Source organism: Nycticebus coucang, chromosome 12 (assembly GCF_027406575.1).
Source record: "Nycticebus coucang isolate mNycCou1 chromosome 12, mNycCou1.pri, whole genome shotgun sequence".
Lineage (NCBI taxonomy): Eukaryota > Metazoa > Chordata > Mammalia > Primates > Lorisidae > Nycticebus > Nycticebus coucang.
Window position 1 is genome coordinate 66,365,099 of NC_069791.1, and position 24,172 is coordinate 66,389,270.

The window sequence follows — 24,172 nt, forward strand, 5'->3', positions numbered from 1 at the left end:
ACTGGCAACTTTGGCTTTGGGATCCAGGAATACATAGATCTGGTTTTACTAAGCAGAGTTCAGTGTTTGCTTTTTTTTCCTTGTAAGGTAAAATTTACATACAATAGAATGCACAAATCTTAATTAAACATTCTGTGAGATGTAGACAAATGCCTATGTCTTAACAAACTAAAACCCTATCAAGGTTCACCATTATTCCAGAAGGTTCCCCATTCTCCCAGCTCCCTTCTGCTCCCTCTACCCTCAAGAGGTAGTCAGTGTTCTAGGTTTTTCCTATTAGTTTTACCTGTTCTCACACTTCATATAAACATAGCATCTACTTTTTCAATAACATTCCTTTCATTTAGCTTCATGTTTTTGAGATTTGCCCAGTGTATGAATATATGACAGCTTGTTTACTCCTCTTATTGATGGACATCTGGCTAGTTTAGTTATTATGAATAAAGTTCTGTGGACCTGCTTGTACAAGTTTTTTGTGTGTATATATGTTCTCATTTATCTTGGGTAAATATTTTAATAGAATAGCTGGGTAGATGTGTTTACTCTTAGAAGCTCTCAGACCCTTTTCCTAAGTGGCTGTACCATTTGTTGTTCCAGCAGTGCTGTGTAAGTTTTGATTGCTGTATATTCTCACCAACATTTGGTGTTAGCAGTTTTTTTCACTTCAGCCATTCTGATGGATGTAATAACTCACTGTGGTTTTAATTTGAATTTCCCTGATGAGTAATGATGTTGAACATTTTCATGTGCTTATTGGCCATTATATATCTTTGTTTGTGAAATTTCTGTTGTAGTCTTTTGTCCCTTTTTATTTGTCTTTTTAGTATTGAGTTATTAGAATTCTTTGGATATACTGGATACCAGTCTTTTGTCAGGTATGTTCTTCTCAATCTGTGGCTTGCCTATTTCCTTGTCTTTTGAGCACATGTTTTTAATTCTGATGCAGTTCTGGCTCGGCGCCTATAGCTCAAGCAGCTAAGGCACCAGCCACATACACGAGAGCTGACGGGTTTGAATCCAGCCTGGGCCTGCCAAACAACAACAACAGCTACAACTAAAAAATGGCCAGGTGTTGGGGTGGATGCCTATAGTCCCAGCTACTTAGGAGGCTGAGGTAAGAGAATCGCTTGAGCCTAGAAGTTGGAAGTTGCTATGAGCTGTGATGCCACAGCACTCTACCAGGGCGACAACTTGAGGCTCTGTCAAAAAAAAAAAGAAAAAAAATCAATGCAGTTCTGATTTGTGTTTTGTTTTTTTTTAATGATTTTTACTGTGTGTGTTCTAAGTATCCTTTGTCTAACCTCAAATCATGAAGATACTTTTCTGTGTTGTTTGAAAGTTTTATAGTTTAAATATATAAAAGCTGAAATGTTGTGGGGTTTTTTGGTTTTGTTTTTACGGAGGTTACAGCACCAGTCCTTTGTTTTTAGTGGAGAAATTTGTACAACTTTGTCTTATATTTTGGGGCAGTGCATGAAGAGATATAAGGAAGGTTGTATATAACAAAGGTTGACAAAGCCACATATTCCTACAATCTAAAAAGCAAAGGTTTAATGTTTAGGCTGGTGGTCACCTCAAATTTTTGTGTATGTTATAAAGTATGAGTTCAGGCTAATTTTCTTTATGAATTCCTGTTGACATTTGTTGGAGATTTTTCTTCTCTCACAGATACACTTTGATGCTTAAAAACAATTCTATAAGTGTGGGACTATTTCTGGGTTCTTTATTCTCTTATATTAATCTATCAGTCTTCAACTTTGTTCTTTTTCAGGATACCCTTGGATAGTCTAGGTCCTTTGCTTTTCCATATAAAGTTTAAAATTAGCTTTTAATATCTATTAGAAATCCTACCATGATTATGAAAAGGGTGAGATTGGGCCTACAGATGAATTTGAAAATTGATTGCTTAACGATATTGAGTATTGGCTTGGCACTTGTAGCTCAGTGCTTAGGGTGCCAGCATATACACAGGGGCTGGGGGTTCAAACCTAGCCTGGGCCAGCTAAACAACAGCAACAACTACAACAAAAATAGCCAGGTGTTCTGGCGAGCGCCTGTAGTCTCAGCTACTTGGGAGACAGCGACAAGAGAATCACTTTAGCCCAAGAGTTTGAGGTTGCTGCGAGCTGTGACGCCAGGGTACTCTACCGAGGTAACAAAATGAGACTCTGTCTTGAAAATAAAATAAATTTGTTTTAGGAGCTGGCTGTGATGGCTCATACCTGTAATTCTACCTTCCTGGGAGGTTCAGGCATAAGGATCATTTGAGCCCAGGATTAGCTTTCACACCATCCTCACTTGTTAAACCTCCTACCTCCATCCCCTCAAGCTAACACCTACTAGTGCTTCAAAGAGAAGCTGGTGCTGAGCATGGAATTCTCTTCTTTCCTCTTTCAAATGACCAACACACCCTTATATCTGCACAGCTTTTCCTCTTCCTCTCATCCAAACAGGGAGAAGGGACTCTTATTGAAAGCAATCCTGCTGGATTACATTGACATCCAGTGTAATAAGAGGTTCACTTCTTCAGTTGTCCTGTCCTTGTTGCATCGTCAGTCTCTCAGTGTATCTAGTAGCATCTATGTTTGAAAACATAAACTTCCCCTGACCACGCATATCCCTCCTGTCCCTGCCAACATTTCTGCTTCTTCATGAGACAGCCTCTCTAGGTAGTTGCCTGAGATACTTCTTCACTTCCTCACCTGCCTTTCACATTTTAGCTCAAAGCATTCTGCCTCTATACCACCATCAGATTTGTCAACGTCTCCAGGTAAGTTTCATGTTACCAGATTGAGTGAATGTGTCTTGATCCATCTTAGCTACCCAGTAGCACTGGATGCAGTTGACCACTTGCTGTTCTTCAGAAACCCTCTCCTGGGGTGGCTGTGGCTTCTGTCTCATATAGGATCATGGTCTCTCTCCTTTTCAGTCTGCTTAGCTGGCTCCTCCTTTTGTTCCTGACCTTTAACTGTCCACTGCTGCCCAAGGCGTTGGCCCATTTTTCTTCAGCCTCCTGTCTTGAGATAGCAGGTGCATGTATGTGGTAAATGGGTGTGGTAAGTAAATAAAGATGTACCAGGCAAAGCAGTAAAAATTTATTCTTTGGAGAAGAAAAAATAGTCAATTCCCGTTATTCAGTCTATATGAACACTGAATTAGTGAATGACTCGCCCATCAAAGTGCAGGGTTAGGTTCTCTCGAGCCTCTGGTCACATTTTCTTTTTTTTTTTTTTTTGTAGAGACAGAGTCTCACCTTATCGCCCTCAGTAGAGTGCTGTGGCATCACACAGCTCACAGCAACCTCCAGCTTCTGGGCTTAGGCGATTCTCTTGCCTCAGCCTCCCAAGTAGCTGGGACTACAGGCACCTGCCACAACGCCCGGCTATTTTTTTGTTGCAGTTTGGCCAGGGCTGGGTTTGAACCCACCACCTTCGGTATATATGGGGCCGGTGCCCTACCCACTGAGCCACAGGCGCCGCCCACACTGGTCACATTTTCATCAAATAATCAACACATAACCTTGTCTTATGTGTGTTGTTGTTTACAAACAGCTTATTTAAATCCATATTGTTGATTCATTGACATTGAACTCCTGGCCAAACAGCACTATAAACCGGGCGTTGTGGCGGGCGCCTGTAGTCCCAGCTACTTGGGAGGCTGAGTCAGGAGAATCGCTTAAGCCCAGGAGTTGAGGTTGCTGTGAGCTGTGTGATGCCACGGCACTCTACTGAGGGCCATAAAGTGAAACTGTCTCTACAAAAAAAAAAAAAAAACAGCACAGTAACTCATACCAGAGCAAAGTGTTTCAAACACGTATTTTCTCCATAAGATCCACCACAGTCTTCATGCTTAGGAGCACTAGACAGTATGCAGCACTGTGATTGGGGGGGTGGGGGCATTTTAAACAGCAGAATCACCAATAAAAAGCACAAATATGTGAAAAGTAAACACTAAGTAGGCCACAAAAAAAAGATAATTGTTTCTGTGTGAAAAGGGAACGTTGCCAGTAGGACCTCAGAATGTGCATGCAGCTCAGCTTTGTCACCACCACATGCATGTCCACTGACAACTGGGGAAACACTGTGACTTTAGTAGGCAGAATCAGAGATACAGCATGTGTGAATAATGAGGCTCCACTATACCTGGAAATAAGTTCACCATTGATTAGAGGGCCCATGGATTAAACACAATTTACATATTTAGTCAGAGCACCAATTTTGTCTATGTCAGGTTTTCCTGTAGAACTCAGTCCTTGAATTAAGCTGTAAGTCCAGTTCTGATTTTGTCATTAAGGAAGTTGGTACCAGGTCTTATAACTAATGACAGCAGAGCTGACACCAGAATGATATTTTTAAGCTGACTTTCCTGAGGCACCCACATCTCTGGGTTACTGTCATGTCCCCAGCTCTCACCATGGACTATGGTACACAGTACTGAGTGTTTGCCCGATGCATCTGGTGGAACGAGTGCAGTTGGACTTTACTAAGGGCAGTTTTAATACTTAACACATAGCACTTGGGGACAATGTCTCTTCAGTGATTCACAAAGGAGAATCATATTTTAGATATGACCCTCTTTTAAGAGTTTTTTTTTTTAATGGTGTTTTGAAGAATTTGGAGAATATCCCAAATCTACTCAATGAGGTCCATTTTCAGCCATCTGACCCAGAATATAAGGAGCTCTTCCGCTGGGCCAGTCAGCGTTAGACAAGAGTATAGCTGTGAACGGGCCAACACACTTGTCCTGGGACCTTCAGCCTAGCAGGTAGCTCTTTTGCTAAACCACTGCCCAGATTCTCAGCAGTAACTGTGGTGGCTGCTAGAGATCCCAAGTGTAGGATGCAGCTGAGTAGTGCAGCCCAAACACTGAGAACGGGAAGACTGAAGGGTGAGAGGCTGGGTAGCGAATGGAGGGAGGGACTCGGGCCCCTGGTAGCGTGTGGGCACGGCCATGGAGTTTGCCTCCAGCCCTCCTTCTGACGTGCTGCAGATCCTTATTTGTGGCTTGGTGTCTGCGTCATTCTCCTGAGGGGAAGAGAGGCCTGATCTGGTCCTCAAGGAGATTATTTTTACTGGGTTATATATCTGTTTCTTGAACTTGGTTAGTCCAGGCTCTGGCACTACTGTGTACCCAGCACTGTTCCCAGAGCTTAAGATGCATCTGTTGATAGAAGCAGGCAGAGGCCCCACCTCTGCATGCTGGCAGTACCTCCTGATTCGGAAAGGTGGGGGTCGAAGTGGGGGGTGGTTGGTTCTCCCTCTGAGATGTTGCCAGGTAGAGAAGCTGCAAACTGGGTCCCTGACCTCTTTGGATCCCTCACCTCTGGCATCTCCCACGTTGTGGCAGTTGCTTGCTTTTGTTCCTTTTAAATATAGATTTGCTTGCTATTGTAGGAGAAAAGATATATGTCGATTGATAAAAGCAACTGTGAATAAACTACTATGAAGAACTTAGACTTATGTACTTGTTACCATCTGTTCTGAGTAGTCACATGCCACATAACGTTTCAGATGATGACTGGTCCCGTAAGGTTATAATACTGTTACTTTTACTGTCCTTTTTCTGTGTTTACATTCTTTTAGGCGCACAAATCCTTGTCATTGTGTTAGAACTGCCTGCAGTGCTCAGCACAGTAATGTGCTGTGCTGGTTTTAGCCCAGGAGCAGTAGGCTATCCCATACTCGCTAGGTGTAACTTACTAGACCATCTAGGTTTGTCTAAGTGTACTCTGATGTTCATATAGTGACAAAATTGCCCTAACGACACATTTTCAGAACATAAGCCCAGTGTTAAGTAGCACATGACTAATAGCAGAATTTTACAATTTTTTTAAATAATTGTGTTATGCCATGTTAGGGATATAAACTCTTTTTTTTTTTTTTTTTTGTAGAGACAGAGTCTCACTTTATGGCCCTCTGTAGAGTGCTGTGGCCTCACACAGCTCACAGCAACCTCCAACTCCTGGGCTTAAGCGGGGATATAAACTCTTTATCTGATGTCAGTGTGTTAATACCTAGGCTGGTACTCACCATATTGGGCTGTCAGATCTGTGCGGGCCCTTTTATCTTAGTCTTTCACTTTATCTAGCAGTTTGGTTCCTAAACTAGTGTGTTTTTAAGTTACATCATTAAAATCCAGCAACAGCTTATTTAAAGGAATTCTTTTAAGTAACTCTGTAATTTGTCTTTCATGTAGGGACATCCTTTTATGTGGTGAAACATTCCATAGGCTCCAGGTGATCATAACTTTAGACTCCCTAGGCTGTCTCGTGTTGCTCTGATGGGACCTGGGGCACCCTCAGGGCTCTGTTCTGTTATTTCAGCACGCATTTGTCTGTGAGCAGATTCTGCCTGTGTGTATATGTACATTTCTCCATGTATGTACTTTTCTCATTTCAGCTGATACTGAAGATGTGTGCATTGTAGAAAGATTGTTCTCAAGCAGCTTAGTGGCCATCGTTAGCCTCAAAGCCCCAAGGAAGCTAAAGGTTTGCCACTTTAAGAAGGGAACCGAGATCTGCAACTACAGCTACTCCAACACGATACTGGCTGTGAAGCTCAACAGGCAGGTGAGTGACGCCCCATCTCAGCCACCTCGATGTTGCCTGCCCCATGTTGCTCGCCACTAATCCTTCTTCCCACCACCTTGCTCTTCTCTGTTATCTTGTCATACCAGCTTTGCCCAGACCATTCTGTGAAACATTCTGTTCATGCCCTTGCCTTTGCTGGACTATTTCCATGCAAGCATTCGTCTGATCATCCTTAGGGTTGATAGCATGGCTTTTAACTTACTACGTTCTTTTGCCTTTATAAATGTTATTTTTAAAAACCTGTTAGATTCTTTTCCTTTTTAAAATTTTTAATGTAACTTTTAATTTAAGGTGAAAGATTTATTATTTTTCTTAATGTTCCCCAAAACTAACAAGAATATCTGGCACAAAGTAGAGAGTTAGTAAATAGCACTGGAGTTTATTTCCTGAGACTGCCTCCTCCTAGCTTATCCTGGCTCACAGAATAACAGCATTATCCACAAGATCCTTCATCACTTTCTATTCACAACAGTGTCCTAAGCGGGGCCAGTGGAATAAGCATTGGTACAGAATGTGTTTGGTAGCATGCTGTAACAGCCAGAGCTGTGTGCTGGGACGGGGTAACTGGACAGAGTAGTTGTAGTGCGGCCCTCCTAGTGTACGTGATTAAAACTGGGAATTGGTCTGTTAACTGACAAAGATGGTTAAAATGAGAAATTATAGGACACAGTACCATGAACATTTTTACATTTAAAACATACAAATGTACATTCATGTCCATCTAATGCAGCACCATGTGCGTGCTAAGGCATCTTTCTTGCATAAATAATCCTCTTGATATATCATCTACAAGTTTACATTCATTTCCTATGGAGCAACCACTTGCAAAATAATCTGAGTGCAAAATAAAGTTTTATACTTTTTTATCTTTTGAGACCAGAGTCTCACTCCGTTGCCCCAGGCTAGAGTATTGTGGTGTCAGCCTAGCTTACAGCCACCTCAAATCCTGGGTTTAAGCAATTCTCCTACTTCAGCCTCCCAAATAGCTGGGACTACAGGCACCCCTAGCCAAGTTTTCTATTTTTAGTAGAGACGGGGGTCTCAGTTTGTTTTAGGCTGGTCTCAAACTTCTGAGCTTGGGCAGTCCTCCTGCCTGGGTCTCTCAGAGTGCTAGGGTTACAAACGTGAGCTACCACACCCAGCCAAAATTTTATGCTTTTTAAAAATCCCACCTGAGTGCAGTGGCTCACACCTGTGAGGATGCCACTACACTCTAGCCCAGGCAAGAGAGAGAGAGAGAACCTGACTCAGGAAAAAACAAATCTCTAAATTTTTATTTTTGTCTTACCTGTACATCATTCAATATCAGTTTTTAAAAGCGCTTACCTTTGCTAAGTCTATCCAAAGCATACCTTCCTTAGCTGCAGTTTTATCAGTTTGTATAGTACTGAATTAAATCACCTTGTTAAAATTTCTGGTAGAACTGGCAGGGAGCGGGTGCTGTAGGCTCTGGACTACTTGAGCAGTAGTGGAAACTTATGTATCCTCTGCACCTCCTATACCCAGTCTGCATGATGCTGGAGAAGGAATAGAGACCACCTTCGTCTAGGAGTCGGTTAAGTAGAGATTGGGGTGTGGATGTACTGCATGTTTCTTCATACTTGGTTTTGTCTTTCACCTCTCCTTTGTAGAGGCTGATAGTATGCCTGGAAGAGTCTCTATATATACACAACATCCGGGACATGAAGGTACTGCATACGATCAGGGAGACCCCTCCAAACCCTGCAGGTGAGTTAATTTGTGAGAAGAGAATTCCATTTTTCTGATTTTGCATTTTAAAGGTAGCTATAGGTGAGACACTTTTTTCTCTTTATAGGTTCCACAGATGAGATGGATTTTAAAAGTATTGATCTTAAACCAACCTTCCTTCCTACTAATGCTGGTCTTGTAAACCATATAAACTGATTGGTTTGATCAACTTTCAAGTTTGAGGTTACTGATCATTTCAGACCAAAGGCCTATAATCTATACAGGTGTTACCTAAGGTGGTGGTTTAGGGGTACAGAACTTGAATACACAAATGCAAAGTTATATCAGAGCTGTTTTTGATTTTTACATGCTTTAATTAAATGTTAAATTATATGTAACAACTTAGAAGGACATCCTCTCAGACTTTGCATTTTGCTCTCTGGGTATTATTCACAGGCTTGTGTGCACTGTCAATAAACAATGACAATTGTTACTTGGCATACCCAGGGAGTGCAACCATTGGAGAGGTGCAGGTCTTCGATACAATTAATTTGGTAAGGTTTCTTTTCTACTTGGGTAGCTCTTTATTTATTCATTAATACCTTTTTGAGAGGAGGTCTCGCTGTGTTGCCTGGGCTAGCAGTGGCATTATCATAGCTCACCTGAACTCCTGGCTCAAGTGATCCTCCTACCTCAGCCTCCTGAATATCTGAGACTACAGGCATGTGCCACCATACCTGGCTAACTTTTTAGTTTTGTGTATACACAACGTCTCACTAGTTGCCCAGGCCGGTTTTGGCCTCCTTGCCTCAAGCAATCTTCTCCATAGTGCGTTTTTTTGGGGGGGTTTTGGGGGAAGGGGGTGGTGGTGGGTGTTTTTCTTTTCAAGACAGAGTGTCATTATGTCACCCTCAATGAGTGCTATGGCATCGCAGCTCACAGCAACTTCAAACTCTTGGGCTCAAGCAATTCTCTGGCCTCAGCCTCCCCCAAGTAGCTGGGACTACAGGCGCCTGCCACAACACCCAGCAATTTTTTTTGTTGCAGTTTGGCTGGGGCCGGCTTCGAACCTGCCACCCTTGGTATATGGGGCCGGCGCCCTACTCACTGAGCCACGGGTGCCGCCCATAGTGTGTTTTTAGCCTAATGACTAAATGTTGGCACAGGGCACAGACTCCCACTGCATTTCACTCATGTTTCATTGGTTTCCCCATTTCAGAGAGCTGCAAACATGATCCCGGCTCATGACAGTCCTTTAGCAGCATTGGCTTTTGATGCAAGTGGAACCAAACTTGCCACTGCTTCTGAGAAGGTGAGTCTGCAGTAGCCCAGGAGAAGACTAGTTCAAAAGTTCAACAGACTTTTCAGTTTAGTTCACACAGCCAAGTTACAAACAAGTTTTTATACCAGTCAACTCACAGAAAAGCAAAGATCACACCAATGGTGTGTACTGCTGTGGAGGGTTGCGCATACATTGTGCCATTGTCAAACCAGGAAGCTAACACATCTGTGGAGTATAGAGAAACAGAGCAGATGGAAACACCACTTGTCACCATGCCCCTTGCCTAGTGTGGTTTTTAATTACGAAACTAACATGCTGTGGTAGAAAACTCACATGTAAAAGAGAAAAGAGCTGTTTCAACTCTCCAGCTAATCTGAATACATTCCAGTATATTTCCTTTCATTCTCTAACAAAATTAAAATCCTATTATCAGTATAACTTATCTCCTCTTTCACTTTACACAGTATTGTATGACACTTAATGGCTGTACAATATCCGATTGTGATTTACTTAAACATCACCATTTTAGGACATTTATATTGTTTCTGAATATGTTGCCCATCTTTTATGTGTATTTCTAATTATCAACATAAGAGATTCTGTTTAGAATTTCTGGGTTAATGGGGCATGGTCTCCCCAAACCCCCTGTTCCCATGCAGAGTGCTCAGGGCCCCCTCAGCCCCTAGGATACCAACAGTGCCTCTTATTTTTACATGGCCACTCCCTCTTTTTCTTTTTCTGTTCCTCTTCCTACACTGCAGATTTAAAATGCTACTTGTCTTATTTAAGGTTTTCCTTTTTATTTCTTCTGCCACTTGATGGAACTTCCACTCTTGCCTTTTTTTATCTCTTCCTGCTCTTCACTTGCCCACTGAGGAATTTGGCTTTAATTTTAATTTAATTTCTTGCCTTTTTTTATCTCTTCCTGCTCTTCACTTGCCCACTGAGGAATTTGACTTTGATTTTGGTTTAATTTTGCTTCTACCTGAAATCCTAAATCTCCCAAAAGTCACCTCTCTTCTAACCTACAAATCAAATAAAATATACTAAAAAGTCGGCTCACTTTAATTTTCTGGCATGGGTCTTTGTTCTGGAATCTCATACCCAAGTTCTTTTAGAATGGTGTTACCATTTATGGATGACTTCTGTGCCTTGAATTATACTGGGTCCTTTGTCCTCATTATCTCATTGGTTCCCCATTGGCAAGGAAGACGTTTTCCATTTTATGTCAAGAGCTCAGAGAGGTGGAATAATGTGCCCAGGGTCACCCAGTTGGGCAGTGACAAAGGGATTAGACTCCAGGCCTACCTTGGCTTCTGATCCTGCTAGACTATCACAGCATCACCTTGTCCCTATCTTTTGCATTGGGGGTATTGATATGGCCATGAAGTTGCATTTATTTCCTGATTAATCAAAATCTCATCATTACGTTTTTTATTAGCTTACAAGACCCTGAAATACCAAATGGAATTTCAAGGCCAATAAAAATAGAATACATTTGTTCTGAACTATAAAAGCAAAGATGTGATTTGCTTTTACACAGAATCCTTTTAGTTTGTGAGATTAGTGTATCTTGCCTTCTCAGTCCTACTGGGTCCACCCAGGTAAATGACTTAATCCTACTTTCAGGGATCTTGCAGTCATGTAATGGCATCATCTCTTAATTAGTATTATGAGGTAGATATGGCATTAAACAATTTAAAAGTTTAGACTATAAAAAATAAAACCTTTGCCTTGGTTATTTTTATATATGGATGTGAAATATTTTATATCCCTAATTCATATTTAACAGTTTGAACTTTAAAATATTTAAATGTTAAATAATTCTTCATACACTACAGATTTAAAATGCTACCTGTTTTATTTAAGGTTTTCCTTTTTATTTCTTATGCTGTTTTAATGCTGTCATTTGGTAGTCTTTTAATATTCAAATGTTGAAAGTCCTATTCATTTTTATTTTCTTGGCTGTTGTCTCATTATTCACCCAGATGTTTTCATTCTGTCTCATCATCTATAGATCCCTATTAACTTATCTGGGAGAAGGAAATAGGGGGAGTGTTGGGGGAAGTTGGAATCTTCAGGTTACTTCATTTCAAAGCAAGGCACTACAGCACACCATGTATTCTTTTCTTTTGCTTAGTATTATATGTGTCTTAGCATTTTATGAGTGTGGATTTAATCCTTTTAAGGGTTAAGGAATGTTCAATTAATTGGATCTCTTGATCATAACTCAGTTGAAAGCGGTGGGAAGGAGTTCAATGGGCACCAGAGGCCGCCTCAGACCACAGAGCTTGGCAGTTCTTCCTGCTGTGAAGGGCTTGGCCTAGGTTTTTATTAATAGTTTAAAATGCATTATATTTCACATTTGACCTCAAGGCTATTAGTGTTTAAATAGTAAGTTAAAATAGGTTGCTGGAAAGAGAAGATTTAATAGTGAGTAAATAGTAGAACCCAGTGTGTCTTCGTATGCCTGTGGCACAGAGCATGGTCATGGTGTATTCGGGGCCCCTGGAGAGCTCAGGCGCAGAGGAGGGTACTTCTAGGCTCCCTGTTGACCCAGCTTTGAGCTGTTGCTGAAAACATATCACACAGTTCATTTGTAGTCTAAGGAGTGAAAGAAATAGCGAAAGTCTATTTTTACTCAGCTAAAATAATTTTTTTCTTTCCCTGTCACAGGGGACCGTGATTAGGGTATTTTCCATTCCAGAGGGACAAAAACTCTTTGAATTCCGGAGAGGAGTTAAGAGGTAAAGTATTTAAATCTCTAAAATTGATTCTGGAGGTTGTATTAATATTTGGATTTTAGTTTTATATTATCTATGACCAAACAAGTGGGAACTTAAGGAAACACAGGGAAAATTCCAATTAAATACAAAAGCATTGCAACCAAACTGGATTGCCAAGTGAGATTTTGCAATCATTATTATCATAGAAGTTAAAGAACATTTTTATGAAAGCAAACTAGATTTCCATTTGCTTTTGACCCCACCTGGATATAGAGTGATGTCCAGAAAGCCCAAAAGTTTGGAAAAACTGAAGTAACCAAGCCAGGCCTTATGGCATCTCAGGCTGATCTGGTTGCAGCCTAATGTCCTCCCCTCGTCAGCAATGCTCCTTTCTGGTTCCTTACTCTCTGAGAACCTACATCCAACTTCCTGGTCACCCCTAATGACTTAGACTCTTTTTAAAACCAGGAAGTCACCTGGAGTTCCCCTGTAGACACCCCATCTCTGTGCCTGGCACTCACTCTTGCTCTAGAGGCAGGAACGTCCCTCCACATGGAATACGACAGGTGGAGACTCAGGCTCTGGAGCCAGGACTCTGGGTCTCTGGTTCCTTGTCTCAACTGAACCACGATCAGCTGTGCCTCCCTCCCCTGAGGTCCGGCACACAGAAGAGGGCTTGGCTTAGGAAGTGTGTGTTCAGTAACTTGTAATGCCCCCCACCCAACTTCTCAGGGACTCTCCCACCATCTGCTATCATGTCCTGTGCCTTTTGTGTCCCAGAATGCTGCAGCCCCTCAGTCACTGCATCCTAGTTTCCCCTCGTGCTCCTTCTCAGATCTCTCCTCCTGCGCCTGGTTGACCCCAGAGCCTTGTGTCAACCCACAGCATCCCTGACCCTGTGGGCTGTGTGTGTTGCTGACTGCAAGCCCAGCTGTCTTGCCCCCACAGCTGCTTTCGTGGGGTTCGCCCATGGTTCTCCTGCCCATCTGACACTGGGTGCTGCAGACCATCAAGTTGTCATATGCCTCCGTCCACTTATTACCCTCTTGGTCAGTGTCACCCCTGGCCACCTTCCCGATGCCCAGGCCAGAGGAACCTGGCTTTGCTTCTTCCTCCCATCTGTGGATTCAGTTGCCCAAGGTGTTACTCTGCATCTTCCTGTGCACTGCCCTCCCTGCTCACTTCACCATCCAACCTCGCACCCTCTTGGTGTCCCCACAGACAGGTCATTCTTGTATGTGAACCCAGGCTTTTCTTTGAAGGTCTAAGTATAATGAAATCACACCCCACCTAATATCTTGTTGCTCTTGCTGCCTGTGGGATTAACTCCAGACTCCTTGCCATGGTTCCTGACGCCTTCTGGCATCTGGCCCTTTCTTTCCACCCTTACTTTATTTCACTTTCCTTGTTGTTTCCTGTTCTAGCCCTGCTATATATTGAGTTCCTCAGGAAAGCACATCTCTTTTCTTCACTGGAGTTGTGCATACATTGTGCTTGGGACACTTGTCTGGTTGCCTGACCAGCTTCTTCAAGTCCTTTGTGTCCGAGTCCAGCACCTCTGTCCAGGAGACTATCCTTGACCCTGCACTCTCACTGCTTATTAGCAGTGTTTTCCGTGTGTAGCAATTTAATAGCTACCCCTCCCCACTTATATCCCCACTGTAAGCTCCCTCAGGGCAGGAACCCACTCCTGTCTAATTAATCCCCACAGCTCAAGTGCAATGCTCTGTACATGGTAAACACTCAGCAAATATTTTATTGAATTACTCCTTATTGTAATTGACAGGGCTAAAAGTCTCTGGTTGTAGGGCTATGAAGAAACTCACATTTAATTTAATAGCTTTCAGGTTTTTACAGTGATTTTTAAGATATACTAGGCCAGGTATGATTATTTATCCTTGTAATCCTAGAATTTGGGGAGGTCAGTGCAGGAGGAGGATCACCTGAGCCCAAGAATTAGAGGCTGCAGTGAGCTATTATGGTGCCCCTCCAGCCCAGGTGACAGAGCAAGACCCTGTCTCAAAAAAAAAAAACTATTCTCGTGTTATCAAGGTTACTGAATTACCCTCTGACTTATTAAGAATTGCTGTAATTTAAATTTAAATTACTGGGTTTTTTACTAGTCTTGGGGCTGAAGGTTCATCCTAACTCAGCTGAAAATGATTTAATGAAATCCTGATTCCCTTTGTTATTTGGGCTGGCAAAGAAAATGGGCTGTTTAAGAATATTAAAGAACTGCTCTTACTCGGTATCGCCTTTCAAACATTTTCCTCTCAAGAAAGTTTGTGAGAACATAGCTGGAGAGGGATAAAAAATATCAGAGACCCAGGTGGCACCTGTGGCTCAGTGAGTAGGGCACCGGTCCCATATACCAAGGGTGGTGGGTTCAAACCTGGCCCTGGCCAAACTGCAACAACAAAAAAAATAGCTGGGTGTTGTGGCAAGAGCCTGTAGTCCCAGCTACTCGGGAGGCTGAGGCAAGAGAATCTGTTAAGCCCAAGAGCTGGAGGTTGCTGTGAGCTGTGTGACGCCACGGTATTCTACTGAGGCGACAAAGTTGAGACTCTATCTCTAAAACCAAAAAAAAGTATATATATATATGTGTGTGTGTATATACATATACATATATGCATGTATACACATGTACATCAGAGACCCAAGTATGCTGTGTATATATACATCATAAAAGTTCATTTATAAAAACAAATGAGCAGGAATAGCTAAGAAAATGCTCAAAGTTTTATACAAGTATATATACATATATACATCGCTCTGTCTTTATTCAGTCTAATAAAGTCTGTCTTTATTCAGTCATTCAAGATGCTACCTTTATAATATACTAAATTTCCTTAGGTAATGGCATCCATTTCTGCGTTTTCAGTTCTTTTCCTCACAGTCAATTTATGCACCAATGCACCAATATTACACCATTCAATTATATGTCTTTATAATGTTTTAATACCTACAGGACTAGTCCACCACCCTCATTACTTTTCTTTGAGCGTTTTATATATGTATATATATACAAGTTTTATACAAGTATATATACCTATATATATACATCAGAGACCCAAGTATGCTGTGATGAGAGCTTTTCTTCTTGGTCACTTCAGTTAAATATCCCTGAAGAAATGTTCCTAGTTATCTCGCAGTGTTTACTGGTGGTGAATGAAGTGCAGCCCTCCTTTCACATGTGCACTGTCTTCCCCAGGTGTGTTAGCATCTGCTCATTGGCCTTCAGCATGGATGGCATGTTCCTCTCTGCATCTAGCAACACTGAGACTGTGCACATCTTCAAACTCGAGACTGTGAAGGAAAAGTGAGTTGCACGTTTGTTTAAAAAAATACAAAACGCTTTGTTCCCATTATTGGCAGGATGAAAACATAAGCTAGAACTGTCTTGCCCTTAGCATTGTTTGCCAGCCAAGTGTTGCCACAGCCAGGCTCAGCAGTGATGTTGTCCCTTCCATCATCACGCTAGAGAATGAGGCATAGCATAAATGTCCAGATGGACATCTTATAGTCGGTGCAAATGTGCCCTCTTCACACTCCCCTTGAAAACAAAAGCACTTGGGATTAGATTGCCCACTGGAATGATTACTGGGTCTCTAACCTGCCCACAGGTAAGCAAAAGACTTTTAAAGCAGTTGATTAAACTATGTATTATTACAGTGACTATGTATGGTAAACAGGGGCCATCTTGTTTTTTCTCTCCTTAAATTTCAAAAAGGACATTCCACTAGGATTAGTACAGTTCATACTATGTCTTACTCAAAGGAGTATTTATGAGAACAAAACATAAAAGGTGAACAACAAAAATAGGCCATAGGAAAAGAATAATGTAGGGTTTATATTCAATGTTTTTGGAAACACCCTACTACAAAGATCTGGCAGTGGTCATCAGGCCCTAGATATCCTCACATTTACTGCGACAGGAGCCTGGTCACCCGGCAGAACATACCTCCTGGAGGAGCCAGAGGCCCTTCCACACCCGCTGTGTCCCAAAGCCTCAAGTCGCACTGTGTTTTCACCAACCCTCTTTTTTTTTTCCATGAAATATGGAGAATATCATCCTCGGGTTTTGGAGCTGTTTTTTCCTTATGTGGATAGCATGTGGTAGTTCTCACAGGGAAGAATCCAACTTCGTATGTCTGGTGTCATTTATTTCTTTCTAGACCTCCAGAGGAACCCACCACTTGGACTGGGTACTTTGGGAAGGTGCTCATGGCCTCCACTAGCTACCTGCCTTCTCAAGTGACAGAAATGTTCAACCAGGGCAGAGCCTTTGCCACAGTCCGCCTACCCTTCTGCGGCCACAAAAACATCTGTTCACTGGCCACGTGAGTAGAGATGACCTCCTCCCTTCCCCTCAGCCCTGTGTGTCTTCGGATGAGGAGTTGAGTCAGAGTGACCTACTGCAGAGCACCAAAGACCTGTGGTTTGTAATCCCCAGGTCAAGGACCAGTACCAGTCCATGGCCTGTTAGGGACTGGGCTGGGCAGGTGAGTAGGTGAAGCTTCGTTTGTTATTTACAGCCACTCCCCTTTGCTTGTATCACTGCCTCAGCTCCACCTCCTATCAGATTGGCTGTGACATTAGATTCTCAGAGGAGCTCTAACCCTACTATAAATTGCACATGTAAGTGATCTAGGTTGCACACTCCTTCTGAGAATCTGATGCCTGATGATCTTAGGTGGAACTGAGGTGGTGATGCTACTTCTGGGGACCTGCTGCAAATACCAGTGATTGTTAGCAGAGAGGTTTGACTACACAGAGACGATAATAAATCAGTTGCTTGCATACCATATATCAATACCATACCACTCTCCTTCCAAGTCCGTGGACAAAATCTTCCATGAAATCGGTTTCTGGTTCTACTGCTATAGACAATGGTTTGTGACCCTGAGCACAGGTTCAGAGTGCCCATGGCATCTTACAGACTTCACTGGGATGGTCTGAAGTGTTGCTGTGTAGGAATATATTGTCTTTAAAATTTGGTGATATCTGGCCCTGTGGTGTCATAGAAGAAAAAGGAAAAGAAAAAATTCAGTGATAGCAGATCTTTGTGATTCTATGAGTTTTATAAACATTTTTCCACCTTTGCTATTTATCAGAATAGCATAGTTGAAAAAGTTCTATGAAAACACTACCCTTAGTAGTCAGAGAAACCACAAAACCATTTGGTTCTGTACTGTTCTCCCTTTAGGACCCAGCACTCATTCACGCTGAGTACATCCTTGGCCTTGACATGTGAGCCCCCAGTAGCATAGTGGCAGTACATGTGGTCCTTATGCTCGTAGATGTATGCATCAGGCTCACGACACTAAATGTGTGCTAATTTTGGTGGGGGTTTTTTCCTAGCACAGCTAAAGGTGAAGCTACTACTGTAAGTTTTGTGAAAGTTGAGGTCTCTCATTTGGTTGCTTTTAATTCTCACTAGAATTCAGAAGATCCCCCGGCTGTTGGTAGGGGCCTCTGACGGGTACCTGTACATGTACAACCTGGACCCCCAAGAGGGGGGTGAGTGCGCCCTCATGAAGCAGCACCGGTGAGTCTGCTGGCCCCACTTCTCCATGCATTCCCGCACTGAGGCATTTCCTTGAAAGCCTGTGATGCAAAGGGGCAGATTCCAGCGTGGCTTGTGCTGTGTAGGAGCTTCACTTCCCCAGCTAAAGCCATTCTGCCCCTGCCACAGTACTAAAATCTGAGTAAAAGTTAGAGGTGATTTTTCTTTTAAATGGCAAATTCTATCTTACGATCTTCCATTTTAAAAATCAAGTAAGAGTGGGCAGCACCTGTGGCTCAAAGGAGTAGGGCGCTGGCCCCATATACCGGAGGTGGAGGGTTCAAACCCAGCCCTGGCCAAAAACTGGTGGGGGTGGAGGGGGATCAACAAGTGATCCCATCTCAGGGTGGACAAAGGACTTGAAGAGAAACTTCCCTAAAGAAAACAGATGTACGATCTACAGACAACATGAAAAAATGCTCATCATCCTTAATCATCAGAGAAATGCAAATCAAAACTACTTTGAGATATCACCTAACTCCAGTAAGAGTAGCCCACATAACAAAATCCCAAAACCAGAGATGTTGGCATGGATGTGGAGAAAAGGGCACACTTCTACACTGCTGGTGGGAATGCACACTAATACGTTCCTTTTGGAAGGATGTTTGGAGAATACTTAGAGATCTAAAAATAGACCTGCCATTTGATCCTATAATTCCTTTACTAGGTATATACCCAGAAGACCAAAAATCACAATATAACAAAGACATCTGTACCAGAATGTTTATTGCAGCCCAATTCATAATTGCCAAGTCATGGAAGAAGCCCAAGTGCCCATCGACCCACAAATTGATTAACAAATTGTGGTACATATATACCATAGAATATTATGCAGCCTTAAAGAAAGATGGAGACTTTACCTCTTTCATGTTTACATGGATGGAGCTGGAACATATTCTTCTTGGCAAAGTATCTCAAGTATGGAAGAAAAAGTATCCAATGTACTCAGCCCTACTATGAAGCTAATTTATAGCTTTCACATGAAGGCTATAACCCAACTATAGCACAAGACTATGGGGAAAGGGCCAAGGGAGGGGGGAGGTTTGGGTAGAGGGAGGGTAATTGGTGGGGCCACACCTACGGTGCATCTTAGAATGGGTACAAGCAAAACTTACTAAATGCAGAATACAAATGTCTACATATAATAACTAAGAAAATGCCATGAAGGCTATGTTGTACAGTTTGATGAGAATATTTCAGATTGTATATGAAACCAGCACATTGTACTTCTTGATTGCACTAACGTACACGGCTATGATTTAACAATAATTTAAAAAAAAAAAAAAATAAGAGTGCGCCACTAGGTGTGACCTATTCATCAGACTTTCCACATAAAAATCTTCATGTGGAAATGTGAACAGACCAGGTAAGGTGGCTCACGCCTGTAATCTCAGCACTGTGGCAAGTTGAGATGGAAAGGATCCCTTGAAGCCAGCAGTTCAAGATAAGCAAGAGCAAGAACCCATCTCTAAAACAAAATAGAAAAAGATGTTTGGGTGTTGTGGCAGGCCTCTGAAATCCCAACTACCCAGGAGGCTGAAGCAGGAAGATCACTTGAGCCCCAGATGTTTGAGGTTGCCGTGAGCCATGGTGCTGCCACTGCACTGCAGCCTGGGCAACAGGGTGAGACCCTGTCTTTAAAAAAAAGTGAACAACTTCACAAGAGGTTTTAGAAAATGGCTACTATGTTTGGAATACTGAGTGTTCTGATGGTGGCCCCTTTGCCTTTGTTTCTGCAGATGTAGCATTATGTGTTTCCCATAGGGCAGATGTGATGGCACTCACCGCTGGCCTCTCTGGAAACCCTGAATTTTGTGTTTGTTTTTCTCTCCTTTCTCCAGGTTGGATGGCAGTATGGAGACGGCCAGTGAAATCTTAGACTCTGCCTCTCATGACTGCCCCTTAGTAACTCAGACATACAGTACAGCTGTAGCAAAAGGTACTTATGTGCCTTCATCACCGACAAGACTTGGTAAGGAGCATGACACAAACCTCGAAGGTAATTAAAGCCACCACCTCCTATGGGGTCCTCACACTTTGCTTTCACCAGAGCTTCCCCCTTTTCACTTTTCACTGAGAAAGAGAAGTGATAGTTTGAGAGGAGTATGTAGAGGTCTTGTGTAAGTGGAGTTTCCAAGGCCTTTCAAAACTGAGTTCAGGACTAGGCACAGTTGCTCACACCTGTAATCTTAGCACGTGGGAGGCCGAGGCAGGTGGATTGCCTGAGCTCTAGGGTTCAAGACCAGCCTTGTCTGAGGCCTTGTCTCAAAAAATAGCCAGGCACTGTAGTGAGTGCCTGTAGTCCCAGCTACTTGGGAGGCTAAGGCAAAAGAATCACTTGAGCCCAAGAGTTAGAGGTTGCTGTGAGCTATGACACCATGGCACTCTACCAAGGGTGACAAAGCTAAAGTGCTCCCAAAAAGCACGGCCAAGCATCTGGCCTCAGTCTTTCCCTCCCCTTCTCCCGTGCACCACATAATGTATTGAACATACCCCTTTGTACCAGGGGACTGAGGTGGCAGCATGAATGAGACCATGGGGCTCCCAGCTGCAGAAGCTGACAGTCAGTACACAGACAGACATGAGGTCATCCCAGCTGTGGCCATCTCACTCCCACTGAACCATCTTCCTCAGAAATCTCAAGATGACCTCTACTGGGAGATCTGTGGTTTTGCTCAGGCATCAGATCCTTTTTGTGTTCCCATTGCTCTTTCCCATGGAAGTATTTCCCATTGAAGTAGCACTGTGAGTTTAGAAAACCACCTGAATGTCTCATTACTGTTTTCTAATGTCCTGTATAACCAGTTTGTTAATTATTATGCTTTCACTCTCTGTTCACTAAAGATTATTTGCAGTCTGTTTATTAGAAAGCCTCTGCTTACTATGCAGGTGTTGTTCCGAAATTTATGAATTTTGGAAAATAACATCATCTTGAGCTGCCTGAGGCTGCAGAGACCTTGTTAGAAAAGCAGTTAAAATTCAGAATGTCTTAATTTCTGCAATGTCTTAATAGTGGACTGCAGTTTATAAACACAGACTGTTGTTTCCAAAGTCTAGTTATAGTGTTACAGGATGATTTCATTATGTCTTTGCAGCCTACACAGATGACCTGGGTGCAGTGGGTGGTGCTTGTCTGGAGGATGAAGCCAGTGCCCTACGCCTGGATGAGGACAGTGAGCATCCTCCCATGATTCTTCGGACTGACTGAACTTGACCTGTGACCTCTGATCCTGGAAGCAGAGAACACTGGTTTGACAGAGGACTTTGTGCATTGCTGCTATGAACTTTGACCTGAATTGGGGAGAGGATGGCAGAGACTGTAAAAAAAAAAAAAAAAAAAAAAGATTGTAGTGGTAGTCTAACTCCTCCATTCTGTTGAAAAAATACACCGTTTTCACTTCAGTGGCTTTAATCCTGCTAATGAATTTTAGATTTTTGTTCTCTCTTTTTGCCAAAATTTAACTGTTTGGTGAGGCCCACGAAACCTCCTTGCTTTGCATGCATGAATGTGCCAAGCCAGCATAGGAGAACTAGAAGCCACTTCATAACTGCAATTGTTTGGTTTTTTGATATCTGTACATAATGACCAGCGTGTGTGAGGAAACTGTGGCATGGTACAGAGTGGTTGTCAAGGCTGGTTCTGCAGTGACAGGTCCAAGGGCTGCCCACTCAGGGCTTGCCAGTGTGCTGGCAGACATCAGCCTCAGACAGGGGTTCTTTTTCCCCAGAGCCCCATCTGGACCATTCTCCCTCTGTTTTATTTTGTTAATTAAATTCTTTCCAAATTGGATTATTCTGGGATTTCTTCCATGGTGGACTTTTGTTTCTGATCTTGTTTTCTTTGTGGGTTATTAGAACTAAGAGAGGTTGTTTCTGATATTAAAAACCTTTCTTTCTGACAGCAAGTGAACTTACTTGGATTCCTGAAGCAAAGGAAAGTGATTTCATTTGTATAATTAAATTATCTGTTCTTCTGCTTTACTTTTCTGTGGAATAACTGTGTGACTTTTTTTTTTTTTTTAGAGAAAATTTTGTGGCTACTCTTAAGCCTCAGAAAGCACAGAGTTCAACTGTGAGGAGTGTGTCTGAATTGTCCTCTCATCCCGAGCTCCACTGTCTGTCAGGGGCTCTTCCCTGTATCAGGAATAGTAGACCATAGATAGCAACATGGGAGAGAAGGCAGCTTTGGACACCTACTGGACCAGGGAACATGTGCCTTTACTATTTTAATCTTAGAAAATTTGTTCAGCAAAGTGATGAGAGATTATAGCCGCAAGTTTCAGTATTTACCTGGCTTCCCTTTCATTTTTACAGAGTTAAAACAACCTCAGATACCTCAGACTCTGCATTCCAAACCAAGATGTATAGCTGTGCAAGTTTTGGGAGCATCTAAGTGGAGTTAATGGTGTGGAAGATCATTTTAGAGTCTTTGGAGTTGTAAAAGCTAAGGATAGAAGTAAAAAGGCAAAAATACTGTCTATGACCTGCCTTTTCAGGTTCCCAGGTTTTGAACAGGAAGGATGAGAGACTCCTGCTTTCAGGCCGTAGCAGTTGAGTAGCTTCCACAGGGAGTTGTCAGCTTCACCGTGTGACTATGGCGAGATGCTCCTGATACTTCTGGGCAGGTCTAGTGGCTCTATGGAGACTCCAGTACAAGAGTGCTTGGGCCCATTCTGACCGCACAGACATCGCTGGAGGAGCTGGACATAGGCTCAGGGTATGTGTTCATCAGACGCATGTCTATCCCAGCTCCCCTGCAGGTGAGACCCTGGGAATGTAGTCTGATGCAGTGGCATATGCCAGTCAGAGTGAGGGGCTGTGGCAGAATGCAGCAGAGGCTTATGGCATAGGACCCCCCAGTGGGTCCTCTCTGTCTCTAGAGGGCAGTCATGGACTCAGTCTCTTGAAGTGTGTTTGGCCAGTGAATGTTACTGGGAGAAAAATTGTTGAAAGCGTACATGATAGATTTAGAACCCTGAGCTAGGGTTTATGACAACCAAAGAACAGGGCTGTACTTCAAGTTATGTGTTAAAAATGTTACTAGTTTTGGTGCCTTGACTTTTACACTTGTGGTGGTTTGGGACCTCAGATCTACTTTACCAGGTTTCTTTTGTTTTTGGATCAGCATCTTTCTACAAGATGTTGGGAATTCACTTCCTTCTTTCTGCCTTGATTGCTTACACTTTGAGGGGAGGATGGCCCCTGCTGTCCCCTTCATGGCCCTGGGAGGGATGGGCAGATCCTTTCCCACCCAGACCACAGGAACCCCTTTTGCCTGGGTCAGATCTAGCCTATGGGCCCAGAGAAGGGAGGTCTGAGACTTCTCAGTTGAGAAAAACCAGAAGAATTTATGTAAACCATCGTGTGAAGGTTACCTGCCCGCCATTTTTCCTTTGCCTATTTCATTGCCCCCAGCACTTCTTCCTCTGTGCTTGGACCAATAGGAGTGTGGCCAGCAGGCCTCGGCACAAGGGAGTGACAGGAGTCAGGAGAGGGAAGCTGTCGAGAATGTCACTAGAACTCTTACTGCCATGCCAACAGCTGAAACGAGAAGGGACTCAACCAAACAACTGTACTGATATGCCGAACTCTAAATTATACACCAATGTTAATTTTTTAATTACATCATATTTTTTCAATGTTCAGAAAAGATGGGGATGGGAAATTGGAAACAAAACCTGGAAACTTATTTAATGGGATCTGGATTAGGACCAAACCTTTTTATAGTCTCTAACAATGAAACCAAGAGTTGGATTGAACCTGGAGTAAAAAAGAAAATTCAGCTAGGCATGTTGCCATGTGCCTGTAGTCCCAGCTGAGGCACAGGCTGTGGAGGATCCCTCTTCCCTGGAGGCTTTCCAGCCTGACCAGTATAGCAACACCCTGTCTCTTAAGAATAGTCCCTGTTCTGCCACCTGAGGAGCTATGAGCAGGTGGACAGACGTGTTGGGTCACCTTGGAGCTTTGTTCTCTGGACTGTTGAATAGGTACCATCCCTACCTCACAGGGTTGTTGTGAGGTACCATGTGAGTGGGTGTGCTCTGAGCACTCAGCCCGGGGCTTGGCTGGTGGTGGGCACCCAATAAATGCTAAAACAGGAACTGGTCTTCTGTAGTTAAACACATGGTTTTTGTTCAATTACGGTTCCTGAATACAAAGCTGGGTGTGAAAGTGATGACAATGAATATTTCATATCCAAGATTACACACAGATCTCTTACTCCTGCCTTTCCCAATTTCTAATACTGAGAATAATGAGCAAATGGTGTGAGTCAGTCTCTGAGGTGGTGGTTGGGAGATTTGCTAGAGCATTACCTGTTG

The 24,172-nt window shown here is 42.9% G+C and overlaps 1 protein-coding gene across 4 annotated transcripts in view; it reads left to right on the plus strand.

The window, feature by feature from the left end:
- Positions 1–22,008, plus strand: part of WIPI2 (WD repeat domain, phosphoinositide interacting 2) — a 41,662-nt gene extending 19,654 nt beyond the window's left edge. For 3 of the 4 annotated variants that reach the window (XM_053555757.1, XM_053555756.1, XM_053555759.1), the window contains 10 exons: positions 6,399–6,568; positions 8,221–8,317; positions 8,735–8,832; positions 9,498–9,590; positions 12,237–12,307; positions 15,498–15,605; positions 16,462–16,626; positions 17,727–17,834; positions 19,694–19,851; positions 20,948–22,008. In XM_053555757.1, the coding sequence (XP_053411732.1) occupies positions 6,399–6,568; positions 8,221–8,317; positions 8,735–8,832; positions 9,498–9,590; positions 12,237–12,307; positions 15,498–15,605; positions 16,462–16,626; positions 17,727–17,834; positions 19,694–19,851; positions 20,948–21,060 (1,181 nt within the window). In that variant the 3' untranslated portion in view covers positions 21,061–22,008. The remainder of the gene's footprint in view (positions 1–6,398; positions 6,569–8,220; positions 8,318–8,734; positions 8,833–9,497; positions 9,591–12,236; positions 12,308–15,497; positions 15,606–16,461; positions 16,627–17,726; positions 17,835–19,693; positions 19,852–20,947) is intronic. The other variant, XM_053555758.1, reaches the window with a different exon arrangement.
- The last annotated feature ends 2,164 nt before the right edge of the window (positions 22,009–24,172 follow it).